The sequence below is a fragment of the Passer domesticus genome, chromosome 3, assembly GCF_036417665.1.
Source record: "Passer domesticus isolate bPasDom1 chromosome 3, bPasDom1.hap1, whole genome shotgun sequence".
NCBI classification, from domain to species: Eukaryota; Metazoa; Chordata; class Aves; order Passeriformes; family Passeridae; genus Passer; species Passer domesticus.
In genome coordinates, this window is record NC_087476.1 from 621,448 (window position 1) to 635,764 (window position 14,317).

Sequence of the window (14,317 nt, forward strand, 5' to 3'; positions counted from 1 at the left end):
GAAGGTGCCTCCCTCCAGCTCCTGCTCCCTGCCAAGCCCATCTGCCAGGGTTCCAGGATTATACAGTAACAGTTCCAGAATAACAGAATTTCTCTCTTACTGGTGTTTTTAGAGCCATCCAAGCTTTCCTGAAGCCCTGGGGGTTATCCTGCATTCCCCGAGTCCTTGGCTGGGCACTGCCCACATCCCCAAACCCATCCCCAGCCCCTGAACACCTCACTGGTCCCTGCCAGGGTTTTCCAGGGCCCCAGCACCACAGGGAGCCTCTCCTGCTGATGCTCCTGGGTCCTGTCACCATCCCAGGTCACAAAATCCCCCCCAAAATGCACGCTCAGCCTCCTGCAGACCACGAGCCCCAAAAGCTGCTGTGAGCCATCCTAGATCCAAACCCCCGGCACAGATTCCTCCCCAAAAACCCTGCCCACATCTCCTGCTGGGTGGGGTCTGCTCCATCTTCCAGTGCTCATAATTAACACCCCCACTCGTTAATGTAAATGAACCCGCAGAAAGTGTGGGAAATAAATCTGTAGAAAATTTTAAAAACTTGACAGGAAGTTTATATAGTGTGTATTTGTACGTGAACTTTGAGAGAAAGAAATGTTAACTTAGAAATATTAGAAAAATATAAATATTATAAATAGTATAATAGAAATATTATAAAATAGGATATTGTTGAGAGAAAAATTGAATTAAAAATAAATTTTAAAAGATGGTTTTATAAAAAATATTAGGTATTTTAGAGAAGTAGAATTATAAAAGAGATACTGTATTAGGATTAATAAAGTATAATTTTAAATAATTAGTTTTAAGACATTTATAATATAGAGTGGTAAAAGTTGATAAATTTAAAAATGTTTATAAGTTAAAAAATGTTTCTAGTGTACTGTAATTAGGAAATAGTTAATTGTTGATGATGATAGTGTGAATTGTAATGCTTGCATTGTTTTGGTTTTTATATGAGATTGAAAATAGAATAAAAGTTTCTGAAATGTTTTTTAGTCACCCCATCTCTAAATAAAAAATTTACATATTTTTTTATGTTTCTTTGGGGAACTGGGAAATCTCCTCAGGGTGCAGCTGGAACTGAAAACAGACAGGGAACTGCAGCATCCCCCGGGTCACCCCAGAACCCCAAACCCTGGGGAGGGAGAAGATCCCACAGCAGCAGGGCCCACCTGAGCCTGGCAGCACTGACAGAACCAGAGCACACAGCCTCCAGCTGCACCAGGGAATTCAGGCTGGATAGCAGGGAGAAGGTTTTTCCAGCAAGGTGATGAAGTTCTGGAATGCTCTGCCCGGGGAGGTGCTGCAGTCCCCATCCCTGGGGGTGTTTAACAAAGCCTGGATGTGGCACTGGGGGCCAGGGCTGAGCTGAGCTCTTGGGGCTGGGCTGGACTCCATGGGCTTGGAGGTCTCTTCCAGCCTGGAGATTGTGGGAATTTGGGAATTCCCAGGGACCAGGGAGGTGGTGGAGTCCCCATCCCTGGATGTATTGAAAAAGAACCTGGATGTGGCACTGGGGGCCAGGGCTGAGTTCAGGTGTTTGGGCTGGGTTGGACTCGATGGTCTTGGAGGTCTCTTCCAACCTGAGGATTGTGTGGGATTGTGGGAATTCTGTGAATTCTGATCCCCACCTTATCCCAGCCCAGGGCACTCAGTGCCACATCCAGGTGACACATGCAGGGATGGGCACTCCAACCCTCCCTGAGCAGCCCCTGCCAAGGCCTGAGCACCCTTTCCATGGGCAAATTCCTCCTGGTGCCCACCCTGAGCCTGCCCTGGCCCAGCCTGAGGCCATTTCCCCTTGTCCTGTCCCTGTTCCCTGGCAGCAGAGCCCGACCCCCCCTGGCTGTCCCCTCCTGGCAGGGAGTTGTGCAGAGCCACAAGGTCCCCCCTGAGCCTCCTTTTCTCCAGGCTGAGCCCCTTGCCAGCTCCCTCAGCCTCTGCTGGGGCTCCATTCCCTTCCCAGCTCCCTCAGCCTCTCCAGGGGCTCCATTCCCTTCCCAGCTCCCTCAGCCTCTCCTGGGGCTCCATTCCCTCCCCAGCCCCTCTCTCACCACAGCTCATTGCTGCCCCTGTGCCAAACCTCAGCCTGGAAACCACTCACAAAACTCCTAACTCATTGTTTACATTCCTTCTTCCTACTTTTGTGTTTCCTCCCTCCCTCAAAGAGCACAGCTGGGGTTTTTCCCCTTCCAAGCCTTGTTTTCCCCTGGAACCTTTGGCCAAGTATTGTTAAACTCCCCTAGTTATTAATATTTCCATTCTTTATTTACTCAGCTGCAGCAGAGCTCAGCTTTCCTGGATTCTCTGCCCCTGTTTATTTGTGGGTGCTGATGCCCTCACCCAAATCAAACACAACCAACCCCTGGGCACCCCAAGAGTGACTCCCCGGGGCCTGCAGCAATTCCTGTCTGGAGCTGGGTTCCACAGAAAACCTCCCTGCCTCCAGCCCCTCACACCATGCCAGGGGGGTTTATTGATATTTTTGCTATTTTTGTTGTTTCAGTGGTGGCACAGAGGCCTCGTGTCCCTCACACCAACCCCAGTGGGTCCTTTTTGTCCCTGAGATGTCCCTGGGACATGAATCCCTGCTGCCAGGCTCTGTGCACAGGTCAGTGCCTGCTGTCCCAGAGCTGTCCTTGCCCAGCAGGCCCCGTGTCCCCATCCTGTGCCTTTTTAGGGCATTGGGTTTGTATTTAATTAAAGCTCTCAGCACACAGCAGATGCCTCTGAGCTGCTGCCAGGAGTGTCTGGGCAGCTGTCCCTGTCCCCACGTCCCTGTCCCTGCAGGAGCTGTCCAGCCCTGTCCCTGTCCCTGCAGGAGGTGTGACATGTCCCCATGTCCCTGTCCCTGCAGGAGCTGTCCAGCCCTGTCCCCACTGTCCCTAGGAACAGGGACAGGGATGGGAATGGGAACGAGAATGGGAGTAGGAGTAGGAATAGGAGTAGGAATGGGAATAGTGATGGATCAGGAAGGAAAAGGCAGGATTGGAGCAGGAAGGAAAGGCAGGGATGGAGCAGGAAGGGGAAGAAAATGTCTGGTTGGGAAGGGAAAGGAAATTTCAGGCTGGGAGGGAAAGGCAGTGATGGGTTGGAAGGTGAAGGAAATGCCAGGTAGTGAATGAAAGCAGTAATGGATTGGGAAGGGAAAAGGGAAGGGAAGGGAAGGGAAGGGAAGGGAAGGGAAGGGAAGGGAAGGGAAGGGAAGGGAAGGGAAGGGAAGGGAAGGGAAGGGAAGGGAAGGGAAGGGAAGGGAAGGGAAGGGAAGGGAAGGGAAGGGAAGGGAAGGGAAGGGAAGGGAAGGGAAGGGAAGGGAAGGGAAGGGAAGGGAAGGGAAGGGAAGGGAAAGAAAAGGCCTGAACTGTTGGGAAGGAATAGGCCATGAGCTGTGGGGAAGGAAGAGGCCCTGAGCTGTGGGGAAGGAACAGGCCATGAGCTGTGGGGAAGGAACAGGCCATGAGCTGTGGGGAAGGAGCAGGCCATGAGCTGTGGGGATGGAACAGGCCATGAGCTGTTGGGAAGGAACAGGCCATGAGCTGTGGGGAAGGAACAGGCCATGAGCTGTGGGGATGGAACAGGCCATGAGCTGTGGAGAAGGAACAGGCCATGAGCTGTGGGGAAGGAACAGGCCATGAGCTGTGGGGAAGGAACAGGCCATGAGCTGTGGGGAAGGAGCAGGCCATGAGCTGTGGGGAAGGAACAGGCCATGAGCTGTGGAGAAGGAGCAGGCCATGAGCTGTGGGGAAGGAACAGGCCATGAGCTGTGGGGAAGGAACAGGCCATGAGCTGTGGAGATGGAACAGGCCATGAGCTGTGGGGAAGGAACAGGCCATGAGCTGTGGGGAAGGAGCAGGCCATGAGCTGTGGGGAAGGAGCAGGCCATGCTGTGGAGATGGAACAGGCCATGAGCTGTGGGGATGGAACAGGCCATGAGCTGTGGGGAAGGAGCAGGCCATGAGCTGTGGGGAAGGAGCAGGCCATGCTGTGGAGATGGAACAGGCCATGAGCTGTGGGGAAGGAGCAGGCCATGAGCTGTGGGGAAGGAGCAGGCCATGCTGTGGAGATGGAACAGGCCATGAGCTGTGGGCCATGGAGAGCCCTGTCCCTGGGCTCTGATGAGCCATTTGCCTGGAGAAGGGGATGAACTCCTGAGAAGCCACTCCAGCTCTGAACTGAGCAGCAGGACTGACCCCTGGGCTCTCTCCAATTCAAGTGCAACTGCCCCAAGGAAAGCAGAGCAGGATTTATATTCCATGGACTCAGACCAATCCCTCCCTGCACCAAGGCAGCTCTGGGAGAGGCATTCCCTGAGGATTCCCAATCCCCAGGGAGGCAGGAGCTGCAGGGAACCAGCACAGAGCAAAGCAGCAATCAGCCCCAAGCTGGGCTGGGAGGGCAGCTGCTGGTGCAGGTCTGGAGCTCTACACTGCTCACACCACCAGGAAAAGCTCTGCAGCTCTCACCTGTCCAGCATTTTGGCATTTTAGCCTCCAGCCTGTCCTTAAGGAATGCCACACTGTTAAAGGAGGCACTCAGTGGAAGCAGGGGTCTGGGCAGGGCAGGGCAGGGCAGCACAGCCTGGGGTGGGCACAGGGACATCCCCGTCCCAGCAGCTGGCTCTCCACGCAGGGACTGGGGCACAGCCACCACTGCCTGCTGTTAAATAAAAGCAGAGAGCAGCTCCCCTCACCCTCGGCTGCAAATGGCTCCACCCTCGTGGCAATGGGAGTGCTCCACTCTCCTGGAATGAGATCCCAGTGCTGCCCCTCCTCGCCCTCTCCTAGATGGGAACAGTTCCCCCCAGCCTCTGGAAAAGGACTCCAGCTTGTTTGGGTCTTTTTCTCTCAGTTTTTCCTTCTGAGGTGAAATCTGGCGGGGGGGGGGGGAGCAGAGTGGCCTCGGGCTGCTCAAACCAACACCAGTGCAGTGCTTTTCCACCCCAGCCATCCCACCAGCTCCACGGGGAGGTGACAGCAGCAGGGTGACAATAATGCCATGGGGAGGGGACGTGGATGTGAGGCCAAGGCCCCACGTGTCTGACACGGCGCTGTTTATCTAATTTAACTTGCAATAAATGAGAAAACGGATCCAACACAGGGAGGAGTGGCAGGTGGCACTGCTGGGGACAGGGGGGTGGCAGGGCTGCAGGCAGGACACAGCCAGGCCTGGCTGCAGCTGCACCAGACCCCCCTGCAGCCCCGAGACCCCTCACAGCCCCAGAGGGTTCTCCAGAGCAACATTTACAGCACAGCAGAGAAAAACCTGAACTGCACTGCGGGCCCAGGGCTGGGGAGGGGGCTCAGGGTACTCACACCAGGGTGAGCTCTGGGGGCTCAGGGGTACTCACACCATGGGGGTGAGGTCTGGGGGTTCAGAGATGGGGAGGGGGCTCAGGGAGGGTTTCAGGGTACTCATACCAGGGTGGGGCAGGTTTGGGGGATCAGGAGGGGGCTCAGGGGTACTCACACCATGGGAAGCAGGTTTGGGGGGTCAAGAGGGGGCTCAGGGCTGAGGTGGGGGCTCAAGGGGGGCTCAGAGGCTCAAAGGGGGCTCAGGTACTCACACAATGTGGGCCAGGTCTGGGGGCTCAGGAGGGACTTAGGTCTGGGGAAGGGGTGAGGAGGGGGCTCAGGAGAAGATTCAGGGGTGAGGAGGGGGCTCAGGAGTGGGGAGAGGGCTCGGGGGGGCTCAGTACTCACATAGTGTGGGGCAGGTCTGGAGGCTCAGGAGGGGTTCAGGAGTGAGGAGGGGTTCAGGGATGGGGAGGGGGCTCATTGGTACTCACACGATGTGGGCCAGGTCCAGGGGTCTCTCGGGCTGCTCGGGGAACAGCGGCCGGGGCGGGTCCCTGCTGGGCACACAGCCCAGGGATTTACTGATGGCGTGGCTCAGCTTCTTGGCAGGGGATTTCTGGGGACAAACAGCACAGTGAGTCTGGGGGTCTGGGGGGGGAACAAGCACAGGTGAGTCTGGGGGTTTGGGGGGAAAACACAGCACAGTGAGTCTGGGGGTTTGGGGGAAAAACACAGCAGAGGGAGTCTGGGGGTTTGGGGACAAACACAAACACAGCACAGTGAGTCTGGGGGTTTGGGGGAAAACACAGCACAGTGAGTCTGGGGGTTTGGGGGGACAAACACAGCACAGTGAGTCTGGGGGTTTGGGGGGACAAACACAGGAGAGTCTGGGGGTTTGGGGGAAAAACACAGGAGAGTCTGGGGGTTTGGGGAAAAACACAGCACAGTGAGTCTGGGGGTTTGGGGACAAACACAAACACAGCACAGTGAGTCTGGGGGTTTGGGGACAAACACAAACACAGCACAGTGAGTCTGGGGGTTTGGGGACAAACACAAACACAGCACAGTGAGTCTGGGGGTTTGGGGACAAACACAGCACAGTGAGTCTGGGGGTTTGGGGACAAACACAAACACAGCACAGTGAGTCTGGGGGTTTGGGGGAAAAACACAGCACAGTGAGTCTGGGGGTTTGGGGGGACAAACACAGCACAGTGAGTCTGGGGGTTTGGGGGGACAAACACAAACACAGCACAGTGAGTCTGGGGGTTTGGGGGGACAAACACAAACACAGCACAGTGAGTCTGGGGGTTTGGGGATAAACACAAACACAGCACAGTGAGTCTGGGGGTTTGGGGACAAACACAGCACAGTGAGTCTGGGGGTTTGGGGGAACAAGCACAGGTGAGCCCAGGGTTTTTTGGGGGAACAAGCACAGGTGAGTCTGGGGTTTTGGGGGGACAAGCACAGGTGAGTGTGGGGGTTTGGGGGGACAAGCACAGGTGAGTCTGGGGGATTTTGGGGGGACAAGCACAGGTGAGCCCAGGGTTTTTTGGGGGAACAAGCACAGGTGAGTCTGGGGGTTTGGGGGGACAAGCACAGGTGAGTGTGGGGGTTTTTGGGGGAACAAGCACAGGTGAGTCTGGGTTTTTTGCGGGAACAAGCACAGGTGAGTGTGGGGGTTTGGGGGGACAAGCACAGGTGAGTCTGGGAGTTTTTGGGGGAACAAGCACAGGTGAGTCTGGGGTTTTTTGGGGGAACAAGCACAGGTGAGTCTGGGGTTTTGGGGGGGAACAAGCACAGGTGAGTCTGGGAGTTTTTGGGGGAACAAGCACAGGTGAGTCTGGGGGTTTTTTGGGGAACAAGCACAGGTGAGTCTGGGAGTTTTTGGGGGAACAAGCACAGGTGAGTCTGGGGTTTTTTGGGGGAACAAGCACAGGTGAGTCTGGGAGTTTTTTAGGGGAGGAAGCACAGGTGAGTCTGGGGTTTTGGGGGAACAAGCACAGGTGAGTCTGGGTTTTTTGGGGTAACAAGCAAGGTGAGCCCTGGAAGGAAGGGCAGGGGCAGGCACACACAGCTGGGGCAGGCACAGAGGGCACAGGAGCAGAATGCCCAGCACTGCTGGGAAATCAGGGCAGGCACTGCTCTTGGAATGAATTCTGGGAGGCTTTGAAGGGCTCTGATGGTGGAAATTGAAAGTTTTAATAAAATTACGGAAGATTAGGAAATAAACCAATTACCTGGGGGCTCGCTCAGGAATTACCCATCCCATTAAGGGATTTTTAGCTCACTTTCTGAACACAGAGGGGCATTTTGAGGGGAGGAACAGCCACTTTCCCAATTTCTGTCCTTTACAGGCAAAACCAAGGTGGGGCAGTGCTGGGAGGGGCAGGAGTGACTTTATCCCCTTCCACAACTCCCTCAGTTGTGCTAAATTATTATTGTCACTGCTAGAAGTGAAGGGATGGGACTATTTTCAAGCTAAGAATTATTTATTTCCTAGATAAATATTGATCTCAGAGGCTATGAGGTTTTAGAGGAGCAAGAATTTGGCTACAGTTTAAGAGCAGTCACAAGTTTCTTTGTTACACGGCAATATGTAACTTTCTAAACTAACAGTTGCCACAGGATTTATTTTACTTTTTTAACCTATTACTTCTGCTGTACTATGGATACTTTTATTTAATGGACTTTAACTCACAGGCACACATGCTTTTATTATGATTTCTAAACTCAGTTTATTCCATACAGCCTCACCTTTACATGATAAAACTTTCACTATTTTACCCAACACAGTTTCCCTCTTACTTAAGGGATATTCTTGCTTACAACTATAGAAACACACCTTTATGATTTTTCTGCTAAATGTCTGTGTACTGCATTTTTACATTGTATTTTTACATTTGCATTTTTACACTGTATTTTTATATTGTATTTTTACATTTAAATTTTTACATTGTATTTTTACATTTGCATTTTTACACTGTATTTTTACATTTACATGTTTACATTAACCTCAGGGTCCTCCAAGGCTGCAGATTAAACTCTTTAGTGCCTGCAGAAGTTTTGGTTTTTCTGATTCTCACACTAAATGGCCTCACAGGATTGGTGACCCTGGGTCCTTGGCAGTGCTGGTGACACCCACAGGAATGACCAAAAATGGGGTTTAAACCCCAAACTGAGTTACAAAATTAATTCTGAAAACGCTGCTGCTCTCACCAAGCTCCAGCAGTGACATGGAACCCTGGGGATGGTCTTTTCCAACCCTAAAAATTCCGTAATTCCAAGGTCATGGCAGCTCAGCCATCACCTGGCAGCTCCTCCTGCTCCTCACTGACACCCCAGGAAAGGGCAGCCCTGGCTAATTACTGCTGTGGCATTAATTACTGCTGTGGCATTAATTACTGCTGCTGTCCAACACCCCAGAGTGCAACTGGGACCAGCTCCCAGGGGCATTCGCAGGAAAATTCAGATTACCACTGGCTCAGAAGGAGTTACAGCAAACACCACCAGTGCCTGGCAATTAGTGATAATTAGCAGCAGTTACTACCACGGAGTCAATCCCTGCTGATGGCCAGCCTGCCCTGGACATTCCTCATTCCTTCAGCCCTGGAGTTTTTGTTTCTCCGTCCTGGGAGCAGCAGGATTGTGTGAAGGCTCTGAGAGCCTCTGGATCCAGGGAACGGGAGCTTGGTCACCCCAAAGTCATCAAATCCTGAAGGGTTTGTGTGGAAGGGACCTTCAAAGCTCAGCTCGTCCCACCCCTCTGCTTTAATTCCTTGGAAACCCTCTGGAAATCACAATTTGATTTTGTGTCACTGACCCCGGAGAGAATTTAAATCATGCACACAGATGTGATTAAACCAAACTTACAACCCTCATTTTCCTAAACTAATCCTTCACCTGCTGAAAATACCCACATTTATTTCTCTCTGAATTTGTTCATTTTGGGGACTGGGGACAAGGCCTGGAGGGACAGGGACAGGGCACAGGGAATGGATCCCTGGGTTGGGCTGGGTGGGAGATTGGGAATGAGGAATTGTTCCCTGGCAGGGTGGGCAGGGCTGGCACAGCTGGGGCTGCCCCTGGATCCTGGCAGTGCCAAGGCTGGGATGGACACTGGCACACCCTGGGACAGTGGCAGTGTCCCTGCCAGGGCAGGTGGCACTGGGGGGAGTTCTGAGGTCCCTCCCAACTCGAACCACATGATTAAACACTAATTAACAATCAGGAACACCTCTGGCACTGAGCTTCCCTCCAGGATGTTCAGCCAGAGCAGCTCCTTGCCCTCCCCTGCTGCCCCAGTGCCAGCTTTGTCCCCTGCACTTTGGGACAGCCCAGTGTCACCCTGGCCCCAGCAGTGCCCAGGGAGTGGGGACAGCCCCGAGCTGCCCCAGGGCAGGCTCAGGGTGGGCACTGGGAACAATTCCCACCTGGAAAGGGCTGCCCACGCCTGGCACAGCTGCCCAGGCTGGGGGCACTCCCCATCCCTGCAGGGTTTCACAGCCCTGTGGCACTTGGGGACAGGGACAGTGGTGGCCTGGGCACTGCTGGGGGTGGTTGGGCTCAAAGGTCTCACAGGGCTTTTCCAGCCCAAGTGAATCCAGCATTCCGTGATTTTATAAATGTTACAAAACCCACAGGATCAGCTTCCTGAGATCCCTTCTTCAGCAAACTCACAGCCTGTCCACACCTGCACCCCTCAGGGAAGGACACTCACCTTTGGCTCACATCTACCCACCAACACTGAGACAAATTCCTGCTTCTCTCTTCCTGCGTGGGATAATAAAACCCTTGGCAAAGATTTGCCTCTGGTTATTGTAAGGGTTTAGGGAGCCAAGAATTCTCCTAAATCCTTCCGGGATGGGCACTCCAACCCTCCCTGGGCAGCCCCTGCCAAGGCCTGAGCACCCCTTCCATGGGCAAATTCCTCCTGGTGCCCACCCTGAGCCTGCCCTGGCCCAGCCTGAGGCCATTTCCCCTTGTCCTGTCCCTGTTCCCTGGCAGCAGAGCCCGACCCCCCCTGGCTGTCCCCTCCTGGCAGGGAGTTGTGAGAGCCACAAGGTCCCCCCTGAGCCTCCTTTTCTCCAGGCTGAGCCCCTTGCCAGCTCCCTCAGCCTCTCCTGGGGCTCCATTCCCTTCCCAGCTCCCTCAGCCTCTGCTGGGGCTCCATTCCCTCCCCAGCTCCCTCAGCCCCTCCTGGGGCTCCATTCCCTCCCCAGCTCCGTTCCCTGCCCTGGACACGCTCCAGCCCCTCCAGGTCTCTCCTGGCAGGAGGGGCCCAGAGCTGCCCCCAGCACTGGAGGTGCCCCAGCAGTGCCAGCACAGGGGACGGGCACTGCCCTGGCCCTGCTGCCACCCCAGAGCTGGCACAGCCCAGGGGCCTCTGGCACACCTGGGCACACCTGGGCTGGTGTCCAGGGGCTGGCACAGCACCCTCAGGGCCTTTCCCAGCTGGTTTTGGGTGTTTGGGGATGCCCTGGCAGCTGCTCCCATGCCCATTTCCATGCACATTCCCTCTCCCATGCCCATTCCCGGGCAGGGGAATGAATTCAGGTGGGCAGGGGAATGAATTCAGGTGGGCAGGGAATGAATTCAGGTGGGCAGGGAATGAATTCAGGTGGGCAGGGGAATGAATTCAGGTGGGCAGGGAATGAATTCAGGTGGGCAGGGAATGAATTCAGGCGGGCAGGGAATGAATTCAGGTGGGCAGGGAATGAATTCAGGCGGGCAGGGAATGAATTCAGGTGGGCAGGGAATGAATTCAGGCGGGCAGGGATGGGGACATCACTCCTGAGAGCCAAACCCCCTCCCAGGGCCATGGGACAAACAAACCCTTCCCTGACCCAGGGACGGGGCACCTGAGGCGTTTAAAAACCTTTATTCCATTCTCAGCCTCATCTCTCTAAGGCATAAAGTAAAATATTATCAGCTCATTTACTTGTAAGTAAAACCTTGTCAGCTCTTACCAGAGCACACACGAACACCCCGAAGCCAATCACCTGAAATTGCCCCTCGTGGCTCCTGACACAGCCTCCAGTTCTATTTCACACTTCTATTTCTCCAAAATGTCTAGTTTTATTTGCCAGGCTGGGTCCACGTCCCTGCACTTCATGGCATCCCCTGCCTTTGGATGGTTTTCATTTTGGTGAAATTTTAATTTTTTTTTTCAGTATCCATGCCATTTCATTCATATCTTCCCCTCAGTGTTCTGTCTTCCTCCTTGTTTTTTCCCCCTAATTTTGCAGTATCTGTCAGGCTGGTTTTGCCATGTTTTGGTCCTTTTCACTCATTTCCTCCCAGACCAATCCCTTGGAGTCACTGAACTGCCAAAGTTCCTTTTTTTTTTTTTCAGTTTCATTTCATTGATCCTATCTCCTTTCCAGAGCAAGCCTTGCTTTTGTGTTTTCAAGATTTCATTTCCTTTCCTGAAAGGAGATTTCTTCTTTGAAACTTATTTCTATTTCCATTTCTCTCCCAGCAATATCTTTCCTGTTCCATAGGATTTCCAAGTCACCATTTCTTATTTTAAAGTTTACATGCAAACACACACATAAATGTATGTAGGTATGTATAGACACATCCTGTATGAATGAAATGAATTATAAATATGAAATTTTCCACAACTCCATTTCCCAAACTCCAGTGCTGTTCTCATCCCATGGAAACCCTTCCCAAGGGATGCCAGAGGGACAGAAATCCCAAATATTGCATTACTGGCAGCAGGGAGGGGCTGAACCCCCCCAGGTCCCACCCCAGGATGGGTGAGCCGGGAATTCCCAGTGCCACCTTGCCCAGGGGGCACAAAGCAGCCCAAATTAACCCTTTCTAGTCCTCTGCCTCCTGCTGTGGGGGGTGACTCCTCCCTGCCCGAGGCTCCTCAGTGAAACCCAAACTGAAACAGCCCAAAAAAGAACTTTTGGGGAGCGTTTCAAGGTTTGCACCCCTCCAACAGGCCCCAGCGAGCAGCAGAACCACTCCTTAAAAATAGGTTTTTGCCTGAGCTTGTCCATAGAAAATCCCTATGGTGACAGATTTTAATTTATTGTATCACTGTGTTAAATCTATAGAGGGATATAAAATATCTCAGTGCTATGTGCAGCAAGAAATGACCAAAGGTACCTCAGAACTTCGGGAAAAAGAAGCTAAAAGTATGTAAATAATAATAATAATAATAATAATAATAATAATAATAATAATAATAATAATAATAATAATAATAATATAATGTAAATAATATATATTGTATGTGTGCATATATATGTATATATATATGTACATATATATTGAATTGTATGTATACATAATATGTAAATAATAGATGAATATGTATGTAAATATAATCTACTGTATAGCAAAAAATGACCAAAGGTACCTCAGAACTTCGGGAAAAAGAAGCTATAAGTATGTAAATAATAATAATAATATATATATTTAAATATTTTTACATATAATGTAAATAATAGATATATTGTATGTGTGCATATATATGTATAAATACATATATATGTATATATAATAGGTAAATAATATATAAATATGTATGTAAATATAATCTACTGTATATATGTATATGTATCTATTGTATGCATATATATATGTAATAATATTAACAATATAGTAATATTTATGATATTAATATAAATAATACTGTTTGCTATTAATAATGTAGTAATATTTATAAAAACAATAATGTTATCCATAAGTATATTGATCATATTTATCACAACTATGGAGATATTTATTACTGAGCTCATTCTGGGTCATAAACACTGAAAATGCACCAGGGAAGGCTGAAGGAGGGTGAAAAGCCAGGAAAGAACATTTCTTGTCTTGCTGCAGAGCAGCAGCCCCTTCACCCAGGAATTCTGCAGAGTGAGCTCACAGGGGCTCACACAGGCCAAACACAAAATAAGGAATTCTTTTTAAATTTAAAAATTGAAATTTTCACAAAATTGACGTGAATGACTTGGAGAAGTTAAAATAAAATATTAAAAGGATGGCACTGGATGAGCTTTAATGTCCCTCCCCACCCAAAGCATTCCTTGTTTCCATCATTTACACCTCTCTTTGTATTAAAAATCCCAGCCTGGATTTCTGTGTTTTTAAGGGAATAACAACCTCCTGTTAGGGGGGATTAAACATTCCACAAATTTATCACCCACAGAGTTACAAAAAGGACAACAGAATTTTCCTTTGCCTCCCAACTCCTGCCTGCTCTTCAGCCCAATTTTCTAAATGAGGCAGTAATGCTCTAATGACTCTTCCTTCTGAAGATAACTATTAATTATAACCCTATCATCATCTGAATTCTCTTTGAGTCAGGGGAAGGTTGGGCTTAATCTTGTGCCATAAAATGGGTTTTTCTCCATAAAATTGCCTGCAATTCCTTGAGCTGAGGTTATCATCCTGCCATCAAACTGCACATTACTGCTCAGGTCCCTTCTGTGAGGCTTCTCAATTTAGAGTTCTGCAGGAATATATTTACAGATGGTGGGAGACAAGAGAAAAATGCAGCAATTCTGTCATTCTCTAGAGATGCCCCTGGATAAGTCCTGCCAGAGCAGCACTCAGGGTCACTGGTTGGTTTTTCTGGGAGGAGAAGCCCCTACAACAGTGGAATTCCAGAAGCCCAGGGGGTGGCAAAGCCCTCAGGACCAGCTGTGCCCCATCCCCACCTTGTCCCCAGCCCAGGGCACCGAGTGCCACCTCCAGGAACTCCTGGGGCACCCCCAGGGCTGGGCACTGCCACCCTCCCTGTGCCCTCTGCCCCAGCCTGGGCTGTTCCCTGGGCTTGGTGTGAGCCCAGGGCAGGACCCAGCTCTTGGCCTTGCTGTCCCCCAGCCCATGGATCCAGGCTGTCCTGGTCCCTCTGCAGATCCACATGCCACCCCGGGGGCTGTCCCTGAGCTGAGGCAGGCTGGTGCCCCCCATGCCCTGGAGGTGTTGGGCAGCCCCTGGTGCCCAGCTGGATGTGCCTCCATGCCAGGTTTGGCAGCCAGGAATAAACAACAAACCCACCC

The 14,317-nt window shown here is 51.4% G+C and overlaps 1 protein-coding gene across 9 annotated transcripts in view; it reads right to left on the reverse strand.

Moving 5' to 3' along the window:
• DTNB (dystrobrevin beta) overlaps positions 1–14,317 on the reverse strand; it is a 190,764-nt gene that overhangs the window by 129,961 nt on the left and 46,486 nt on the right. For all 9 annotated transcript variants that reach the window (XM_064411445.1, XM_064411446.1, XM_064411442.1 and 6 more), the window contains one exon: positions 5,789–5,913. In XM_064411445.1, the coding sequence (XP_064267515.1) occupies positions 5,789–5,913 (125 nt within the window). The remainder of the gene's footprint in view (positions 1–5,788; positions 5,914–14,317) is intronic.